General features: G+C 44.7%; 1 protein-coding gene and 1 long non-coding RNA gene across 3 annotated transcripts; one reads left to right on the top strand and one right to left on the bottom strand.

Moving 5' to 3' along the window:
• The first annotated feature begins 1,252 nt into the window (after positions 1 to 1,252).
• LOC134474014 (uncharacterized) lies at positions 1,253 to 15,335 on the top strand. The gene is made up of 3 exons (XR_010044552.1): positions 1,253 to 1,448; positions 6,764 to 6,863; positions 15,080 to 15,335. It is a non-coding gene; the product is annotated as an uncharacterized LOC134474014 (long non-coding RNA).
• Positions 15,336 to 15,878: 543 nt separating this feature from the next.
• Rgs16 (regulator of G protein signaling 16) lies at positions 15,879 to 21,069 on the bottom strand. Of its 2 annotated transcripts, none has more exons than XM_063240199.1 (5): positions 20,898 to 21,069; positions 20,015 to 20,125; positions 19,252 to 19,313; positions 18,821 to 18,987; positions 15,879 to 17,626 (listed from the first exon to the last, which is right to left on the bottom strand). In XM_063240199.1, exons 1-5 carry the CDS (start codon positions 20,939 to 20,941, stop codon positions 17,405 to 17,407), a joined length of 606 nt encoding a protein of 201 aa, XP_063096269.1. In that variant the 5' UTR covers positions 20,942 to 21,069; the 3' UTR covers positions 15,879 to 17,404. The 2 variants fall into 2 exon arrangements, with proteins under 2 accessions (XP_063096269.1, XP_063096268.1); XM_063240198.1 differs by having other exon boundaries at positions 19,252 to 19,316; positions 20,898 to 21,068.
• Between the last annotated feature and the right edge of the window lie 660 nt (positions 21,070 to 21,729).

Raw genomic sequence — 21,729 nt, 5'->3', positions numbered from 1 at the left:
TCTTACCAGCAATAAATAGATTTTTTTTTAAAATTCATTTAGTATTAACCACTTTCTTCAATGTTATATAAATATACTCTTATCAGCAATGGATTCTTTTTCTAAAAAACTCATTGAGTATTAACAACTTTTTACAGTGTTAATAAATATACTTTTACCAACTACACATTTTTTTAAAAACTCATTTTATATTAACCACTTTTTTCAGTGTTATATACTCTTATCATCAATAAATAGATTCTTTTTTTAAAAAAAACTTATTTGGTAGGCAAAATGTATTTTGTGGTTTTGGCCAATGGCATGTCTTACATCATCAGCAAGCTGGTCACAGTGCTTTTTCCCCAACCCTGTGTGTGGCCTTTTTGTATGACTGTGTGCTTCTGCAATGGGAGTAGCAAGAGTTTCGATTCTCACCTGAATGAGCTCTGAGTTGGAGCCTTGATTACATAATTTTTCTTGACTGTTACTTCCTGATTGTGTCATTTTAGATTTGTGGAGTGTCTTGGATACTTTTCCCTCATGGCTGGGACAAAATATCCCAAAACCAAAATTAAGGGAGGAAAGGTTTATTTAGTTCACAGTTTGTGGAGGTTTCGGTCCATAATCAGCTGGCCCCAAGGCAGAGTGGCAGGGCACAGGGGCGACAGACAGTTCAAGGTCTGCAAAAGCAGGAAGAGCAAAAGGCGGAAGCAGGCCTCTTGTCCTCCTTTATGTTGTGAGCAGGCTGCCCTCCCACCCTTTCTGGGACTGGTGTGGCATTCACACCTTCTCCCTGCCTCCTCCTGCACTAACCGAGGATATGTACAAAGTAAGGATCCTGGCTCCTTGTGGAATCGTTTAGTTAAATTTTTAAACTTTTCAAGTTGACACAGTGTATCAACAACTGCGTGCGATTTTCAGTTTGCTCTATGGGACAACAATAAATATGGCCATGTGCACAGAGCACACTGAAGTGTGTAGCAAATGCTGAGTGCTGGAGGAATGGTAGAAAAATTATGTCGCTCTATGAAAAAAACAGCTTCAAGGAATCCTTATTCTCTCCACCCACATACAATTAACAGGGAATCTAGGCACTAGACTAATACAACTACTTTCAAGCAACTGCACCTCTTCAGACTCAATTCAATCACCAGACAGCCCCACGTAGTTACATGATCACTTAATAACTGCATCTGTCGCGAAATTCACAAAAACAGCCTGAGAACTAATCAAGTGAGCGACATAAGCAGGCGACCGGGCAGGGATGGGATAGGCAGGCGGTGCTGGTTACCGACAGGCTGCCAGCGTCAACCAGGGTGCAGAAGGAACGAGGGCAGGGCTCGGAAAGGGGCTCCTGGGGGGACGCCAAAGCGCGGGAAATACAGCCCTGAGCGCCAAGGAGCGCTGCTTTCACTTTCGTTTGCTCTGGGACATCCGAGGAGCTGAGAAGCGGTTTAAAGAAACAATGTGTGAGTTTCCCCTGAAAGCCAGGCTCCTGCAGCGGGCGGCCTCCCCTCCTGGCCTGTCCTCCCCTCCCGGCCTGTCCCCCAGGCCCTGACCCAGGGCTCCTCCTGGACGGAGCCGGCCAGCCCCCTCCCCGGCTCCCCGCTCACCTTCCGGAGGGACCAGGCACCCGAGGCCGAAGCAGCAGCCGAGCTCCCCTCCGGGACAGTCCAGCGGGGCCAGCGCTTCCTCCTGCTGCGTCCTGAGTCAGCAGGGCTTGGCCGGCCTCGGGATGGAAAGCAAAGAGCAGGGCGTGAGTTAGCACGCAGCCACTGTGGGACAGCAGGCGGAGGAAAAGCTCCTGCTGGCCCGGAGGAGGAAACTGATACCACACACCCTCCAGCCTCTGCACGGTTAGCCTGCGGCATCCGGCTCCATTCAACACACTGGCATCTTCTCCGTGTTCCTGGAATGCCTATTTGAGAGGAAAGAAGGGAAAATAAGCACAACCCATTATGCACTCAACTAACCTTTATCAAGTGCTGTCGTGACAGTTATTATGAACACGGACTATGGTGGTTTGCCCTAGGCTGATTTGCACACGCACTCATAGACTTCTTCATCAGTGGAATGAAACAGATCACACAAAGCTGAACAGAGCTCAGCAGGGTTTCAGGTTAAGATGACACAGATATGATCCCTGGCTGTCCTCCTGTGAGCGTGCTGACTGCAACTGTCCACTTTCCCAGCACGGCGTCCCGCCTCCTGCGCCTGAGGAGGTAACAGCAGTTAGAACGGTGGTGGGGAAGTTAGCAGCGGGTGGTGTGTGATAGCTCCTCAGTGTGCTCCGGAAACTGTCCTGACGCTGCGTATATAACAACTCATACACATGTTACAAAACCTCTTGAGGTAGCGATTATTTTTTTAACATTTTGTTTATTTAGAGAGAAAAAAACAAAGTAGTAAAAGGGTACAAGTAATACAGAATTTCAAGAAAAAAATATACAGTAAGAAATCACTAGTTAATAGGTTACATACTGTCATCTTAGAAACAGTTGTCCAAATTACAAAATTAAAGCATACAAACTGGACATTCATATAGTGAGATTGCACACAGTTCTATTCAGTGATCCAACAAAACCTCAGTAACATGGTTTTCTATCCTACACACTTAAATATACATGCAATTATATCCTTTGGACCACTTTCTTTTCCTCTCTTTTTTACATTAACAATTACACTTTTTGGGTTTTATTACTCCCACAGTTCTAATAACTTTTTTTTTCTGAAGAGGAAAAAAAATAAAAAGAAAAAAACCAAATGCAACAAAACAAAACAGAGTCAGTAAGAAGGATGGACACAGTACATGATGCAAAAACAGAAAACCAGGCGATCAAAAATGGTTACCATCATGCCTCTTGCTATCTTAAAAAGAGTTGCCTATATCATCAGGTATAATAGAATTGAACAAAACAGTACAGAACAAGACCAATAAAACCTACACTGGAGACCTTACAGGACTTCAAAAGAAGATAATAGTCAAACCATAATGGGCATCATAGTAAATCTTATTGCCACCTTCAAAGTGGTTGCCTATACCCTCAAACTTAATACTATCAAACAAAACAGAATATAGAAAGATCAGACAGAACAAGATGGGGAGAGCAATATTGGGGTTCAAATCAGTTCAATAGGAAAACAAAAAAGTTACTGTAATATATATCCCGCTATCTTTTAATTTAGTTTTCCCTTAATTAAAAAAAATAAGAAAAAATAAATTAATTTTTTTTAAAAAGTGAAAAAAAAGGGGGGGGGGGTGGAGATTGAGATAAAAGAGGACATAGTAACAGAACAACACAGGTCAGAACCGAACAATTTAAGCATCATAGTGTTTCACCACCAGATAACCTGACATAATAGTAGTCACCATAGTGTCTCTTTCCTTGAATTATTTGAGTATAACTTCATATACTATAGCATCAAACATAACAAGACAGTGTGAAGCCATTCAAGAGAATGAAAGAATTACAGGGTATTTAGAACCAGCTAACAGAAAATGAACAACGGTTTCTATATTATCTCTTTGCGTATAAAAAATTTTGTTTATACTATCGCATATAGTAAAATATAATAAAATACAACATATTAAAACCAATGGAAACAGACAAACAACAGCTTGATGGGACTTCAGAACAAGATGATATTAAATCAGCACTAGCTATTATGATGTCTTGTTTTCTTCAAAATAGCTATTCATACTACCACAGACAATAAAATCGAACAACCCAGATTAAAACCATTCTAATTAATGAGTGAAAACATTATATGGCTTCAAACCAATATGATTGGGAATCATGATTACCACGTACTTTTATGTATTCTTATCATTTCTTACACTAGGGAAACTATTCAGTATTTACACATGTGAGTTTGATTTATTTCACTTACGAGTATGGTCTCAAGCTGAATCCATTTATTTATAAATATCTCAATGTGATCATTCTTTATAGCTGAGTAGTAATCCATTGTATAAAAATACCACAACTTTTTTTATCCATTTCTCAGTTGATGGACACTTAGGTTGTTTCCAAGATCTGGCTATTACAAATTGCACTGCTATAAACATGGATGCGCATATATCACTGTGGTATGATGCTTTCAGTTCTTCTGGGAATATGCCTAGAAGTGGAATAGCTGGGTCAAATGGGGCTTCCAATCTCAGCTTTCTGAGAAATCTCCAGACTGACCTCCACAATGGTTGCACCACTCTACACTCCCACCAACAGTGCAAGAGAGTTCCCTTTTCCTCACAACCACTCCAGCATTTGTTGTTGGTGGTTTTCTTGATCTTGGCCATTCTTTCAGGAGTGAGATGAAATCTCAGTGTGGTTTTAATTTGCATTTCTCTAATGACTAAGGATGATGAACATTTTTTCATGTATTTATTTGCCATTTGTATTTCTTCATCTGAGAAGTGTGTATTCATCTCAGATGCCCATTTTTGGATTGGGTCTTTGAATTTTGGGGGTCTGATTTTTTTTAATTCTTTATATGTCTTAGACAGAAGTCCTTTGCCTGAGGGGCAGTTCACTAAGATTTTTTTCCCAGTTTTTGGGTTTTCTTTTCACTATACTGGAGATTTCTTTTGACATGCAGAAACTTTTTAATAGGAGGTGATCCCAGTTATTGATTCTGGGAAGTATTTCCCGTGCAATTTGAGTCCTGTTCATGAATTCTCTACCTATTCCTATGTCTTCAAGGTTTTTACCCAATTTTTCTTCCAATAGATTTAGTGTTTCTGTTTTAATATTTAGACTTTGATCCATTTAGATTTTATTTTAGTACATGGTGATAGGCATAAGTCTAGTTTTAGTTATCGGCATATGGAGAGCCAGTTTTTCCAACACCATTTATTATACAAACTGTCGTGCTTCCACTGAACATATTTGGCCCTTTTATCAAAGATAAGGTGGGTGAGAGTATTTGTAGTTGTGGTTCTATCTTCTAATCTATTCCACTGATCTTCAGCTCTGTATTGGTTCCAGTACCATGTTGATTTTACTACAGTTGCTTTGTAGTATAACTTCAAGTCAAGGATTGTGATGCCTCCTGCCTTGCCTTTGTTGCTTAGAACTGTCTTTGCTATTCTAGGTCTCTTCTCACTCCAGATGAATTTTAGGAGTGATTTCTTGAGATCTATGAGGTATGCTGATGCTATTTTTATTGGGATTTCATTGAATCTGTATAAGAGTTTTGGGAAAATGGCCATTCTCACAATATTTATTCTTCCTATCCATGAGCATGGGTGTCTTTCCATTTTCTGAGATCATCTTCAATTTCATTTTTCAGTGTATTATAATTTTCCCCACATAGGTTCTTTTGCAGGAGTAATTCCTAAATATTTCATTTTTTTTTTTGGTTGCTAGTGTAAAGGGTGCGGCTTCTCTTATTTCTCTCTCTGTGATTTTGTTGTTAGTGTATAGGAATGCTATTGATTTTTGAGTATTGATTTTGTATCCAGCCACATTACTGAATTTATTTATTATATCTAGGAGTCTTTAATGGAATTTGGGGGTCTTCTATGTAGAGTATCATGTCATCTGCAAACAATGATAATTTAACTTCTTCTTTTCCTTTCTTTATGCCTTTTATTTCTCTCTTGTCTAATTGCTCTGGATAGTACTTCCAGTACTATATTAAATAGAGGGATGATAAGGGACATCCTTGTCTTGTGCCTGATTTTAAAGTAAAGTCCTTCAATTTTTGGCCATTTAGTATGATACTGGCTATTAGTTTGTCATAGACAACCTTTATTATATTGATTAAAGACCATCTATTCCAATTTTCTGCAAGGTTCTTATCATAAATGAATGTTGGACCTTGTCAAAAGCTTTTTCTGCATCTATAGAAACAATCATGTGATTCTTATTTTTGGCTCAATTGATATTTTGTATTACATTTATTGATTTACGTATATTGAACCATCCCTGCATGCCTAGGATTTCCCACTTGGTCATGGTGTATGATCTTCTTGATGATTTGCTGCATCCTATTTGCCAATATTTTATTGAGGACTTTTGCTTCTGTGTTCATTAGGGAGATTGGTCTGTAATTCTCTTTTTTAGTTGGGTCCTTCTCAGGTTTTGGTACTAGAGTAATATTTGCTTCTAGGAATGATTTAGGAAAGATTGCTTTCTTTTCAATCTCATTGAAGAGTTTGAGGAGTGTTGGCATTAGGCCTTCTTTGTATTTCTTGTAGAATTCTGCAGTGAATCTGCCTGGGCCTGGGCTCTTCTTTGTAGGTAAGGACTTAATTACGTTTTCAATTTGATTAATAGAAATTGAGTTATTCAGCAGTTTTACATCTTCATGACCTAGCTTCATATGCTTCTAGGAATCTGTCTATTTCCTCTGTGTTATCAAACCTTTGAGAGTAGAGATTTTCAAAATAGGCATTGACAATCTTCTAAATTTCTATAGGGTCTATAATGATTTCGCCTTTTTCATTCCTTATTGCATGAATTTGAGCTTTTTCTTCCCTTTTTAAAATAAGGTTGGCTAGGGGCTTATCGATTTTATTTATTCTTTCAAAGAATCAACTCTTTGATTCATTGATTTTTTTTTTTTTTTGGTCTTTTTCTTTTTTATCGGTACCGGGGATCGAACTCACGACTGCCTGCCTGTAAGGCAGGTGCTTACACCACTGAGCTAAATCACCAGCCCCGATTCATTTATTTTTTTGGATTGTTTTCTTAGTCTCTATTGCATTGATTTCTGCTCTGATTTTTATAATTTCCTCTCTTCTTTTGGCTTTGGACTTGACTTGCTCTTCTTTTTCTAGATGTTTGAGGTGTAACATCAGGTTATTTTTTCCTGATGTGGGAACTCAGTGCAATAAACTTTCCTCTGAGGACAGCTTTCATTGCATCCCACAGATTCCGGTAAGTTGTATTTGTGTTTTCATTTGTTTGTAGGTATTGCTGAATTTCTTCTTTACTTTCCCCTGTGACCCACTGATTACTCAAGAGTGTGTTATTCAGTTTCCATGTGTTTGTGGGATTTTTGCAGTATCTTTTATCATTAATTTCTAATTTCATAGCACTATGATCCGATAGCATGCAAGGGATAATTTCAACTCTTTTGCATTTATTTAAATATTTTCTGTGAGTTAATATATGGTCTATTTTAGAGAATGACCCATGTACTGCTGAGAAGAATGTGTATTCTGATGTTGTTGGGTGGAACACTCTGTATATGTCTATCAAGTCCATTTGTTCACAGGTGTGATTCAGTTCTTTTATTTCTTTGCTGATTTTCTGTCTGGTTGATCTGTCCATTAGTGTCATGGTGTGTTAAGATCTGTATTGTATTACTGCTAATTTGGTTTTTCATTTCTGTTAATACTTGTTTTATATAACTGGGTGCTCTGGAATTTGGTGCATACATATTTAAGGTAGTTATCTCTTCCACTTGAAGTTTTCCCCTAACCAGTATGTAGTGACCTTCTTTATCCCTTCTGATCATTATTGGTTTGAAATTCACATTTCTGCAAACAGACTAGCTACCCCTGCTTTTTTTTGGGTTCCTGTTGCATGAAGTATTGTTTTCCATCCTTTGACTTTCAGTCTGTGAGTATCCTTTTGGATTAGATGGACTTCTTGTAGACAGCATATGGTTGGATTTTGTTTCTGGATCCATTCTGCCAGGCTGTTTCTTTTAATTGGCACATTGAGACCATTTACATTAATGGTTATAACTGTTGTATATTGGTTTATTGTTGACATGTTATCTTTCTGCTGTTGCATCTTTATCTTTCTGTTCTGTTTAATTGTCTGCTTTGTTTAGTGGTTTTTTCCTAAATGTATCTAGGCTATCTTTCAATATTCTTTGCAGGGTGGGCTTGGTGATCATGAAGTTCTTCAGCTCTTCTTTGTCATGGAAGTATCTTATTTCTCCATCGATTTTAAAGGACAGTTTTGCAGGGTACATCAGTCTAGGTTGGAAATCATTTTCCTTTAGGATCTGAAATACTTCACTCCGTGCTCTTCTTGACTTTATTGTTTGTGCTGAGAAGTCTGCTGTGATTCTGATAGGTTTTCCTTTATAGGTGATCTGTCTTTTCTCTCTGACAGCTTTTAATATTCTATTCTTTTGTTCAATTTCTGGGATGGGTATTATTATATGTCTGGGCATAGTTTTATTTTGGTTATGGCTATTTGGAGTTCTATATGCTTCATTGCTCTTGATATCCATTTCCAATCTCATGTTTGGGAAATTTTCAGCTATTACTTCTCTGAATATCCTCTTGACATCCTTTATGTTGTCCCCTTCTTTTTCATTTATTCCTATCAACTTTATGTTGTTTTTCTTTGCATCATATTGCAGTGGTTGAATTGTTGTTTCCTGATTTCTTGTCATTTTAAAAGATCTTTCCTTTCCTGTTCACTGCCTGCGATCTTGTCTTCGAGGTCTGAAATTCTATCTTCACATTCATTGAGGTGGTTTTTACAACTTTCAATGGAATTTTTGATTTCCTGTCTATCTCTTTGCATCTGCTTCATATATTCTGTTTGTTTCTTATATCATTCACCCAGGGATTCTATCTTTTTGTTTAGCTCCTCCAATTTTTTAACTATGTCTTCTTTAGATATGTTCAGCATCTCTTTCATTTCTTTTATCATTTCTTCTTTTACCTGAGAGATTATTTCTAGTTTGAATTCCTTTAAGGCTTCCCAGAGTTGCTTCTTTATTTCGGTTACTATTATTTCAGGTATTTCAGGTATGTGGCATGTATTTTCTTCTATGTACATGGCTCCTAGGCTTTCTTGGGATGGGCTAAATGTTTGAGATTGCATTTTGGTCTTTAGTTTTGTCATTTTCCTATATTTCCAAGCTTCAAGTGTTGTTCCAAGCTTCCCCTGGGCATGTTGGAAATTGTCTCTTATGTCCTGGACTCCTGGGACTCCTCTGGTAGTGTAGCTCCCTCCTTGGGCAGTGAAGCCTCCCCCCGCCCCCCAATAAGAGAAGGTTGCCAGCTCCTCTCAGGTAGACCTAAAGCCTCCTCAAGCTACACAGCTCCCCACTGTGGCAGCAAAGCTTTCCTCCTCAGCAGGGCTGCTTCCTCCTCCAGGTGGTGGCAGTAGTGCTTGAGCTCCCCAGGCCGAAAGAAGGTCTCAGGCAAGGTCAGAGCAGTTTCCTGCAGCTTGGCCCAGTTCCCTCCTTCAGGTGGGGCAGCTGCCGTGTGCCTCCAGGTGAGAGAGGGTGGTCAGCAAGGCTGGAACAGGGTCCCGAGGCTCAGCCCACCTCACGCTTTCTGACAGGCAACTGCGGTGTCGGTATAATTTTGCTGATGAGGAAACTGAGACAGAAAGTGATTAAGCAGCTTGCTCTGTTCTTGAGTTTTGAACTACACTGCTGAATAACAGAACAACACATACTTCATGGAGTCAGATAATGAACAAAATAAGTAAATCAGTATATTTTATGGTGAAAAGTCTACGGGAATAAGTAGAATAAGGGGGATTGAAAGTGCAAAGATAGGAACTGTAATTTTCCAACACAGGATATTTGGGTAGGGCTGCCTTCAATAGGTGACATTTAAGCAAAAACTCAAGGAAGATATGGAAGCATGCAGTACAAATTTCACGGGCAAGAGCACAGAAATCAGAGTGAAACCACAAGTGCAAAGGCCCTGAGGCAGGAGCACGCATGGTGTGATCAAGGAGCTGCATGGAGGCCAGTGAAACTGACACAGTGAGGGGAAATGATGTGGCGGTAAGGCCTCTCAGGACCACTGTAAGCACTTCAGTTTCAACACTGAGCACAATGATAGTCATTGGAGATAAGCAGAAGGGGAAAAATATAATCTGAGTTATGCATTTACAGATTCATTTTCAGTGCTGGAGATTAGAGTTACATTAAACTTAGGCTCAGGGGGCTGGGGATTTAGCTCAGTGGCATAAGTGCCTGCCTTGGAAGCAGGCAGTCATGAGTTCGATCCCTGGTACCGATAAAAAGGAAAAAGACAAAAAAAATAAATAAATAAATAAACTTAGGCTCAGGGTACCTCCATATTGAGTCCTTACATAACAAACTTCAGCCTAACTTAGCACATAGAAACTAACTAAAAGCCTAACTTACAAGCTTACTTTTATAAGCCAGCCAATCCACAGCAAGTCTTCAGCCAGTGGCAGGTGGCCAACAGCCTAGACCATGTTCCAATCAGGCAGAGGCTGAGCTGTAACCAGGCAAGATGTCTCTGTACCGCTCTGTCTATAAATGCCGCCTGACCAGCTCGCAGGCTGGAGTTGTCTAAAGCTATTCTGGTTTTGAGGGCTGCCCAACTCATAAAACACTCTTGGCTCAGTTAAACCCTGCTAAGTCAAATGTGTTTAAAGATTTTCATTTCATAGAAGCTACTGCAGTAATCCAACTGAGAGGCTGGGTATAGTGGTGCTTGCCTATAATCCCAGCACTCCAGAGGCTGAGGCAGGAGGAGTGCCAGGAGGTCAAGGCCAGCCTAGGCTACAGAGTAAGACCCTGTCTCAAATAAATAAATAAATAAAAGGCTGAGAACCAGCAGTGGTTCAAGACCAGGGCAATAGCTACTGGTAACAGTAGCCATTATAGTGGCTATTACTTTGTCTTGAGCAGGAGAATTGGTCAAGACTCCCGGAGAATAGGGGCACTTGTGGAAGCCCTATAAGAAGGAACACAGCTGTATGAGATACAGCTAGGTGTGATAACCAGCTGCCTCCAGGGAGAGCTCACCCCAGGATCTGCAGAGAATCTCATGGTTCATCATAGACTTGTACAGGGTTTGGGCTGTGTCAGCTGTTTTGGGGCTCCAGGACATAGGGGTTTGTTCCTAACTGGATGTCATTGGGAAGCGGGCAATTAAATGATTGGTGCCCAGATTGCTAACATCTGGAAAGAACTGAGTGGAGCTGGCATTTTCACTGACACAGAAGCAGAGCCACTCACATTAGCACCTGCTAATGTGGACACCCAGCTGCTCCTGTGGTGGCAGAGCATCCCGACCGTCTCATATTCAGTCCTCATTAAGAGGTGGCTCAGTTTTGTCTTGTTCCACACGGATATGGGGTGACCTCATCTAATCGATGTTTATGTTCAGTGGAAGCGCTGCATACAGCTAGTTGTTAGCTGCCAGCTGCCCAGGCATTTTTCTCATTTTTGTTTATTGGTTTTCTCTGTTCTCATATTTAGAGTTCAGCCCTATTTCCAAAGCAGATATTGATTTTATATAATGGGAAATAAACTCCACTGGAATAAAAATCCAACTGGTATCAATGGATCATTTTGGAAAATTAAATTAAACACTTCTTTCCAGAGCAGAGTCTGAAATGACCCCCACAATGGATCCCATGGAGGTGTTTCTGACCGATTCTTTAAGTGGTAGATTGACAGGCCTTCCAAAAACTGTTTTTATTTTTCTGAAATTCCTGAAAGGATTTCTATCATTTAGTGTTCACTAGAGGAACAGATTTAGTCCATACGGTATAAAGAATTTACAAGGCTGGCTTCCCATGGCCACCCAGAGTCAGGAGTGGGCATTCAGAGGGTCCAGCCAAAAGCTGCAGGTCTGCTGAGAGTCCGTATCTGGAGGTCACAGGATCTGCACTGGAGTCTGAAGAGTCCACCCTGGAAGCCTGGAGACAGACTCCCAGAGGCAGTGAAGTGCGGCTCCTCTGAAGAGTGCAAGTTCCTCCCCCTTTCCCGTTTTACTCCATCTAGGTTAGAAACCTATTTGTTGGTGCCACACACACCTAGGGTGAGTCTTTCCTCCTTAGTAAGTCAGTCATCCAGGCACACCCAGAACTGTGCTAAACTAATCTGCTGAGTGTTGTTTTTTAATTTAAGTTCATACCACTACTGTCACAGGATTTGAGGTGACTTACACAAAGAAGCACAAATACAATTAAAGCCTAACCATTAACACAAGAGTAAGAAAGTCACGAATAATAAAGTAGGAAAACTATCCTATTTCAATAGAAAATTAACTCTAAGTCAAGGCCAAAGTAGAAGCAGCCAAAACTCACCCCGTCAAAGAGGGGAAGTCTCGTGGGAGGCGCGAGGTAGAAGCCAGGAGTCGCCCCAGACCATCTTGAGCCGGGAGAATCAAGGAGGCGGGAACTAAGAGATGCAGAGTCTGACCATGTTCTGGTAAGAAGAGAGACTGTCTGTCCTCAAACAGCCCCAGTACTGGGCTGGGTGCAGGGGTCCAGGCTGAAGCAGGAACCACCAAATGCAGAGGACGGCGGGCCCCGGAGCGAAGGGAGAACCTAGCTAAAGACAGAGAAGCCAAGCCCAAGGAGAAACACAGGACGTGGGGCCTCCCCCTGCCGTACTCAAGATGTTAGAACTGATCAGTGTCCTCAGTCTTTCTTTCCTTTGACCAAGGACACCCTCTACACTGTGGAGATTGGCTCTGAGTTTGGGAATGAACTGCATTTCACTTACCAACATCTTTCTCTGCGGCTTGCTGGTAAGTCAGTGGCACCAAGATGAATCAAGAAGAAGATGAGCGTCCTCACATCAGCAGTGTGAGAAGGGTCGGGGGATGGTGTGAACTCCGTGATAAGTACTTTTCAAAATTCTTTTTCATTCTGTCATCACAAAAACTCTTGGAAGCTGATGTGATTGCTGTTCACAATTTACAGCAAAGAGTGAGGTTCTAGGAATTTGATAATGTGGTAAAAGCGTTCACTAATAAGCAGCAGGCACAGCTGGGTTCAGTCATGGAACTCTGAGCTGCGAAGTTGGCCCCTGAAACGGGCACAATGGAATTGGCAAAGGCGATTATACTTCAGCACTGAGCCATCCCTGAAGCTGGAACTCATTATGAACAGAAGGTTAATCCACACATTTTCATTTTTTAAGTTTAAATTAAATTATCATATAGGTTAGTAATCACAGTTTAGAAATCACCGACACTGTAAGTCTAAGATAGCTTTCTAAATGATGGGGTGCTCACATTCTACTTTCTAGCACCTGACTGCCTTGGCTCTCTTACCCTTAGGGTCATAGCTCGGTTATTTAATTTCCAACCTCGCTTTTCTTCCTTAAAGCAGTTTGCATTACTCGGCTACGCAAAAGCATCAGTGATAGTGAACCATCTTGAAATCAGCATTTAACAGACCCTGAACACCTTTTCCTTTTCCTAAGAGCTTTAATTTTAGAGTTAATCAGCTCTGTGGACTAAAGAAATCTTGGTTTAACTCCTATGCCCGCTGTGCTGTATTATCAGCTATGTTAATAATAACTCTAGTTTCACTAAAATTTATATGCATATTAAAATGAATTAATGAACAAAGCCACACTGAAACGAATTACAGGTATTAGATATAATCCCAAAGAAAGAAGTTAACTTTTACAAGTGACAAAAATCAAATAATTCATTCCTCCAAAAGGGTGCATTGTCTATCATAACCACAGGGAGGCAGCAGAGGGTGACAGGAGGCTCGGCCTTCCGCGTTTGGGCAGCAACTGGTATCTGTTTCAGGACAGCACAAACCAACTGACTGACTGAGTACACTGGCTTACGACTACCTCCACCCTTACACTTCCTGGTCTGAGATTCTGGGATGCTGTGAACATCATATACTGTACACTACCGCGCTGAGACTAGTACACTAGAAAGAAAAGTTGAGTTAGAATCCTGAGCTCAAATCTTGGTTCTGCCATTTTATTTTAAAAAAAAATCGATAAATTGTCTTCACTAATTTTCCTGCGCTAAGGACTGAGAACCAGGCAAAAATAAAAGCTCATGGTGTATCTGTGCGGCATGAACATGGTGCACTCTGAAACTTGGGCTCAAATAACTTCCCAAGGTGAAAGGGCCAAGACTCCAGCCCCAGCACCTTGGCTCCCAGGCTGGGCTGTGAGTCGCCTTTCTGTGCTCTCCCATTGCCATGGCCCTGAGGAGCCCAGCCACATCCTCCACACTACAATCAAGATAAGAACATGTGTCTTGAAGGCTTCCACTGAGAAGATGATATTTATTGCTAGATAAAGTTGGCATTGATTGCTTTTAAAGTTGGCATTCTCCTTACCTCTCAATTCCCAATTTTAAAAAAGAGGAAGAAAAGGAGGGCATTGCAAGCAGAGGGAAGAGCACGTACAGAGCCACAATAACAGGGAGGGCCGAGTCTGAGCAAAGGCCCTCTGCACAGGAGCTAAGTCTGGAGAGAGAATCAGCTCAGCTCAGAGGGAGCTTTGCAGCGGGGTAACAGCTGGACTTCATCTTCCGGTCAAAAGCGAGCCACTGAAGGGCTTTAATGCGCCCTGAAGTGCTCAGATTTGCACTTTTCTTGGGAGACTGGTGCAGTGGGAGGGGGAATGAGCCGGCACAGTGACTGGGGTAAGGACGGCAGGTGGGAAGTCGCTGCGGCCCAGGTTGGAGAAGACAGACTTGTCTATAGAAGCCTGAGGGGAGGAGATGTTGGGTCCAAATTATTTGGGTTTTATGGGGATCCATGTGATGGGGAGCAGAGTTAGAGGATCCTAATCTGGGTCCAGTGCCTAATCTGAGCACCAGAGGCTGAGGGTATCTGAGGAGGACAGTGATGATCTCGGTTTTGAATGTGTTACATATTGAGGGTCTGTGGGATGGCCAGGAAGAGAAGCCGGGGAGGAGATTGAGAATAATAACCCAACTTTTCTCTTCATGGATTTTTTTTTTTTTTTTTTTTGTACCAGAAATCAAACTCGGGACCTAGTGCTTGGCAGGCCTCTCTTCGTGGATTTTAAACTAACCCTTACCTAGGGTTAGTTGTTTGATAAGCACTTGATACATGCTAGACCCTGGAAACAGAAAACTGGAAAAGAGGTCAGGCCTAACCCAGAAACCTGCAGCTGGGTGGAGCGGGGTGAGAGAGGAGCAGGACGGCAGACCTGGGAGGTCTGCGGGAGTTTGCTGGGGACCCGGCTGTCTGTTAAGCCAGTGCCGAACAGGGCCGAGGCAGAGCCTGTGAGGCTAAAGGTATCAGAGGTCATGGTGTAGCCGTGTGATCTTCACTCAGTCACTCAGACTCTAGGACCAAGTGGCATGGGGCTATTTGGAGTCTGACACACAGGAACTGTAAGGTCAGTGAAGAGTCGATTTTTCTTATCTCTGATGTTCACCTGCCACCCCCAGGACACAACACAGACCCCAAGGCCAACCAAGGAAAGGCAGGCTAGCAGAATGGGACTGAGCCTGGAGAACGGTCTTGCTGGACAGACACAAGCACCGGTCCTTCACGGCTCTCCATCAGCCCAGCCGTTCATTTCTTCCACTCGTGGGTTACTGTCCGCTTCCTACCGGGACTCACATCACTTCAGAAGATGCACAGGATGCGTCTAAGCTTATTCCAAGCCCCTTTTTCCCATTAAATGAGGCTACTTGCTGCTGATGGTATGGTGACTGTTTCTGATTCTTTACCAGGTAGGTACATAGGAGGTACTCAAGGAAAGTACCCAGGTACTGTCTCTCTTCCCTGCTCATGGCCCTCTGCCCATCTCAAGCACACCAGCTGCCCGCTCGCCAGTGTAACAGAGCTCCCGCCTTCCTTCCCAGTCCCTTAATGTCTGAATCCCTCCTGGTGCCACCCCTCTGGTGGGTCTGGGTTTAGGATGTGATTCTATGGGCTTCTGTGATAAGTACTCAGGCTCTCACAAGACACAGAACAGCTTGTGCTGAGTCCTGGTGAGACGGACAAAGGATACAGACTGAAGGACAGCACAGAGCTGTCCCAGTCTGCAAAGAGCCCGGCACAAGTTAAGCTGTCATCAGCTAACACAAGTCACCCACCCTGGTGGCCACCCTGAGCACCACCTATCCCCTCGCGGTTCGGGTGTCACATGTGAAATGGGAGTTCACTCACCTGCCCTGCTCCCCCGGACACCTCCCCAGCCCAGGTGCCCATCCACAGCCCTTGGAGACAAGACACTGCATCTGAGTTTTATTTTTATTTTATAAGAATATAGCATGCTGACAGAGACTGCATACATCACTCATATCAAGGAACCCAGTTCCCTTGGTCAACAATAAATAAATATTTAAACAGTGATGCATTCCTGACAGCCCCTAAGTGGCTCCCAGCACATTCAGAGGTAGAGTCTGGTGGAGGGGGACAATCAGGCAGCAACTCCTGCTAAGATTCTCCCATGGAGAAAATGAATCATAATAATAAATAACAAGGACAATAATGATAACAAAAAATATATAACACATAATGACAATCAACAACAATAACAAAAATAATACATGACACTCGGCATATCGCCAAAACGTTATACTTAAATAATTCTCGCCCAGAGGAGTTCAAGTGCACAGAGGGCAGTGGTGGCCAGCCCTGCACTAGAGGGCGCTGTCCAGGTACACTGTCTCCCTGTCCCGGCTCTGCAGCTGGGAGTCTCAGCTCAGAATATCTTGTCTGGTGAGACCGGAGCAGGCAGCCGGCTCCGACCATCCCAGCCTTGCCCTTTTGAGCAGCCCCAAGCCCCAGCTTCAGTCTCAGCCTCTCCACTCTGCTCCGGGGTCATCTCAGTCTCCGCCCGTCTCTCCCAACGCTCCAGCATGCATCTCAAATCCACAGGAAAGAAACCCAAGGCTCCTCTTCCACCCTGAGGCATCTCTTTATCCCTGCTCAGGCCCACAAAAAATAGTGGTTTGGTTTCTGCAGGACTTTTGGGGTTTGCCAAGAGATTTGTTTCTTTTGATCCCGTTCCCCCTCATTCCCTGCTCCCCAAGGCCTTCACCTCTCCCCCTGGGCCTCACTTCCAAGGGCTCACAGAGTCAGCAGCCTGCTCATAGGTGGAACTGCTGCTCACACAGAGCTGGGGCCACCTGCATGAGGCCACCAAGAGCACAGGCTGTGTTCACATGCACAAGGTGGCCCCTTCTTGGGATTCATGGGCCAGTCTTTGAGGTATATATATGTTATTCTGGGCAGGAATCTTGGACTTGCTGACCTTGAAAAGACTGCAAGGAGGGACATGGGGGAGCATTAGGAAGCTGAAGCCAAGGTGCCCTGGGGTGATCTGGGATGGGGACTGCTGAGCAGGGCGGATCAGGAAGATTCTGTAACCGGGCTCCTTCTGAGCCATCAGAGAATTAGGGAACCAAGAGGTGAGCAAAGTCAACTGATCCACAGGCAAACTTCTGATTGTCTTCCTCTCGCCTTTTCAAGTTTCCCTGGAATCTGCCCTTGCCCCCAGAGGGAAGCTCAAGAGCCAGGGCTAACAGCTGCACCCCGGTTTGTCCCCAGACCTTAGCCCCAGGTCCCAGGCGTGAGGGTTGTTCTCACACATGGCCCATAGTATCTGGAGGAGTGGGTGTTCCACTAGGCTGCTGGGCCACTTCCCCTCCACTGTCCCCTTGCACTTGCTGGACAGAACCTGCCTCTCCGACCGGGGCAGCCGCCTCAGGGATGGGTGACTCCACCTCTCTTCCTGCTGGCTTCTTCACTGCCCTGGAGGTTCAGGTATGCGAGGGCTCAGCCAGGTTGCAGCTGGATGCAGAGGCGGAGGTGGCAGAGGCTTGGGCAGCCAGGTCCCGGTAGGCTGGCGACTTCAGGAAGCGTGGATAGGAGTCCTTCTCCATGAGGGTGCGTGTCTTTCCCTGTGCCACGTCAAAGCACATGGCTGTGGCAGCCTTCAGGTTCGTCCTTGTCAGTTCCCGAGTCTCATGGTCTATGTTCACCTGTGGAAAGGAGCAATCATAGGGTCAGGGGTGCAGAAGGAGCCAAGACAGGGGCTCGGGGGTTGCAGAAGGGTCAGCGGGTGGGAGCTGTGCAAAGAGCACAGGAGTCTCCCGTGTCAGGACAAGCTCTTCGGCTCTGGGGCTGTCCCTACTGCAGATCTAGCGTCTCTCTTCCAATCCCTTGGAATTAGTGTGAGGATGCTCTAGAAGTATGCAAACCCAGCCTCCTTGTGCCACTTCTGTTACAGCCCTGGTTCAAGTCACCACTATCTCTCTCCTCCAGGTCCTCTCAACTGGTCTCTTTCTTCTTCCCTCATGCCCTGTCTGTCTGTCCTGGCAGACCGAATGCACTTTTTAAAACCCTCTCTGCCTAGTCAGGCCTTTGCACTTGCTACTTCCCTGCTAGCACGTCTTTCCCTCCCTCTGTCCTTCCATCTCTCCCCTTACAGGACACCTGATAAACAGCCCACTCCTGACTTCCCTTTGTCCACTCACCCCACTGCAGCCCTCAGTGCTCCCTGTATTTCATAGCGGTCTTTTGCTGTACCAGAGCATAAATCATCTGACCTGCTTGTATTTATTTAAGTGGCTATTGGAATTTTCCATTGGTATATAAGTTCCACTAGTAGAGAGACTTTGTTTTATTTATTACTATATTCCCTGAGACTATAACTTCTGTTCAATAAACTTTTATGAAATTAACACAGACTAGTAAATAAAAGCAGTCAGAGAACAATGTAACAGATTCAAATTTGAGGCACTACTCCAATCTGTCCACTAGGGGACTCCACGTTTTTATTCAAACTGAAAAGCCAGCCAGAAGGAAGACTGAATTGCAAAAAAAAAAAAGTTCACTGACCACAGGTCAGCCAGGGGACCAAGCCAAGCTGCACAAGGTCTCAATGATGACCTTGTCTCTCCAGTTGTTAAGTATGTTGAGGGTCTAAATATAAATGATTTAGAAAGGTGTGTGTGGACACAAGCCAAAAATCTTTCTGGCCCATCCTGTACCATCTGAGTCTGATGTCCCGCAGTAGCACTGAGCTGGCTTTTCCAGTCTCTGGCCTCAGGAGCCCATCTCCCTGTGACAAGCCCACTCAACTTCAAAACCACCCCTTCATGTGTCAGCCCCACCCCACTCTCCTAGGCAAAGGGAAAGGATGAAGGATTCCTAGACCATGTTGGGGTGCTGACCTCTTTAGGGGCTTCGCTGCGAATGAACTCATCAAAGATGCAGTGAGCCCTGGAGGCTAGTTTGGCAGCTGATCGGATCTTCTTGAACTCCTCGCATGCCAGCCAGAACTCCAGGTTCTCCTCACTAAACTCTGTCTTCAGGAAGGCGTGGAAGGCGGCCACTCCATCTGGGGTGGAAGAGAAAGACAGGGAAACAGGTCAGACTGGGGGACAGCTAGGGATAAAAGAAGAAAAGATAGCAACTGCAGTTAATGGCTCTATTTTTAGAACGTAATCTTCTTGGACAAGGGCCTGCCTTTGTATGTTGAATAGAGGCTGGCATCATTATGATTATTTCTATTACGAGTATTTTCCCGTGTTTTCAACATCCCTGGCTCCAAAGCACGTGTGTGCACACGCCACCCACAGACAGACACAAGAGTCCTACTTACTCTTACTGCTCAGCAATGAGTCGAAGGACTCTCTCCACCCCAGCACATCTTCGGAGATGCATCTACTAAACAATAAAAAAAGATTTAAAAAACTGTTTTTAAATCAACAAACCAAACAATAGAACAAATTCTAGCTAGTGCTCTTATAAGAAGCCACATAATTTACGCACAGACTTGCTCAGTGGTTGTTGAAGCTGACTCCTCAAAACTAGGAGTTTAGCTCTGGATTTAGGGTAAGTGAGGATGTTTTCTAAAGAACAAATCGGCAACCTGACAATGAGCCAAGGTCTTTTTTGGCCTCAGTCATTATCTCTAAGTCTGTCTCTTCTCTGTCCAAAATTGTTTCTCCAACCTGTGTTTTATACACCTCCCCAAGGAAAGACAGGTCTCACAGGAGGATACCACCACCCTAGGGCAGCACTGATCATAGTCTAGGCAAGGTACTTGCACCAGTGGAAGCAGAATTGTTAATAACAGCTTCCAGAGGTCTTGCGCCCTGTCCTAGCTCTAAATGTCCATGTGGTGACACCTCCAGATGGGAGAGTCTGGTAGGCAGGCACTCATGCCAGGAATGCAGTTGTCTGTTGGTGGACTTAAAACCCTAAAGATACCTATTCCTTTTCACCCCTGAGCCAAAGCAGCCACAGCAACAAAAGCCCCAGTGAAGGGCGGCCCAGGTGCATCTAGCGTGCCCTAATTCCTCCTGGTATTTTCCTTCTCGGGCTCCCTCCCCACTGGGGGCCCCGGACTGGATAAAACTTACCCCTCTTTGCTGTGTTTACTGCCCCACTCGAACTTGCCAACACTGCCAGTATCAGAGCCCAGCTCTGCTTTGTGAAGAAAGATCCCCAGACGCGTCTTGAACTCTTTGGCTCTGAAAGACAAATCATAAACATGGAAGGATTCTCCGTTTGCTCAGCTAGCATTACTCTCTGGTGGTTCCCAGAGCCAAAAGTGTGCTTTTCTTGTTACCATTATCAAGCCTGAAGCAACAAAAGCAAGTATGAGCTCTATCTTGGGAGGTCTTACACTTTTAAGGTTACAACACTGTATATGTTGGCTGTTCCTATTTAAGTCACACTGATCTATCTTTGTGCTGCTTGATAGCAGCTCAGCATTCCTCAGGCTTGTCAGGATATTTCTGGAACTGTGTGGAAACTGATCCCTGCCTTCATCTTTACCTCTTGCTACTCAGCCAACAGTTTCAGTAAGGGTTACAAGCTGCTGAATTAGCTTTCTAGAAAGTTTGCAAATCTCTGGCCGGTGGGATACAGAATGGATTCTTCTGTCTTCCCGGGGCAAAGGAGGCCAAGCCCCTAGCTCTGGGCCATGGAGTGAAAACCAGGTGCTTGTGAAACCGGGACAACCTCAGTTTAGCCTGACGATGCCCACATACTCATCCTGAGGCAGAGTCTTCAGCAGAAGGGACTTGGACTGAGAAGCGCCCTTTTCACAGGACAGGAATGGCAGCAAGCAGGGAAGCTGGGCTTCCCTCACCCTTTCTTTCACCTCCTGGCACCATGGTGATGTCTGCCCCTCTACTCAAGTCACCCGCCCGGGTCCTGCCCAAGTCCCCAAGCCTGCAGCTCCGCTCCCGAAGTTGACGGGCTTGCACTTTTTCCTCGGAGGAGCGGGACTGCCCTTACCTTTCCAGGCAGGTGGTGGGAAAGGCGGCCAGGGTGCGGCACATGGTTGCGGGCGCAGGACAGCACGTCTTGGGAAGGATGGTGACCCGCTCCAGTAAGCTCGCAGCTACAGACTGGAGGACACGCGCAGGTCCTTGCGGGCTGCACACGCGGGTCTGCCGCCGCCGAGCCTTTTATCCCCTCGGAGCGGCGGAGAGGGGCGGGGCTGGATGCCGCTGGCCAATCGCAGAGCGGGGTGGGGGCTGCGCTAGGCGGGGCCAGCATTCCGACCGGGCGGGGCGCGGTCAGCCCTGCGGGCGCGGGGGGAGCTGCCCCTCCTCCTCCAGAGCCGCCCGCGTGGGGAGCGAGGAGCTGCGGAGACGAGGCTCGCGCGGCAGCTCGGTAGGAAAAAACCCACCGACCTCTAATAAAATCAGGAAACGAAAGCAACGGCGTCAGGAGGGTTTGCGTGGAGGTGGCAGGTCGGGGAGGCAGACACGGAGGCGATCACAGGAAAATCTGAGTCTCTTAGATCTTGAAGGACAGGAGCACAGGGTGCAGCCCGGGCAAAACCGCGTCATGAGTGTACCGGTAATTACCATGCACTGCGTTCCTGCCCCGACGGCCGTCGGGCTGAGTAAGCTCCCCATCATCATCCTCTCCATTTTCTAGATGAAGAAACTGAGGGTTGGAGAGGAAAGAAACTCGCGCGAGGGCAGAGTTGGAAGCAGCAGATGTGTGGGGAGGGTGCGGTTTGTTGAACACCTACTATGTGCCTGGCACTTTCTGAAAGACTCTGAGAATTAACAGATCGCTGTAAGTGGTGCCAGAATTTAGATTTCAGATATGAGTT

Source organism: Cavia porcellus, unplaced genomic scaffold (genome assembly GCF_034190915.1).
Source record: "Cavia porcellus strain 051 isolate PalLab524CR breed Dunkin Hartley unplaced genomic scaffold, mCavPor4.1 scaffold_29, whole genome shotgun sequence".
NCBI classification, from domain to species: domain Eukaryota; kingdom Metazoa; phylum Chordata; class Mammalia; order Rodentia; family Caviidae; genus Cavia; species Cavia porcellus.
This window is presented reverse-complemented; position numbering and strand designations above follow the sequence as displayed.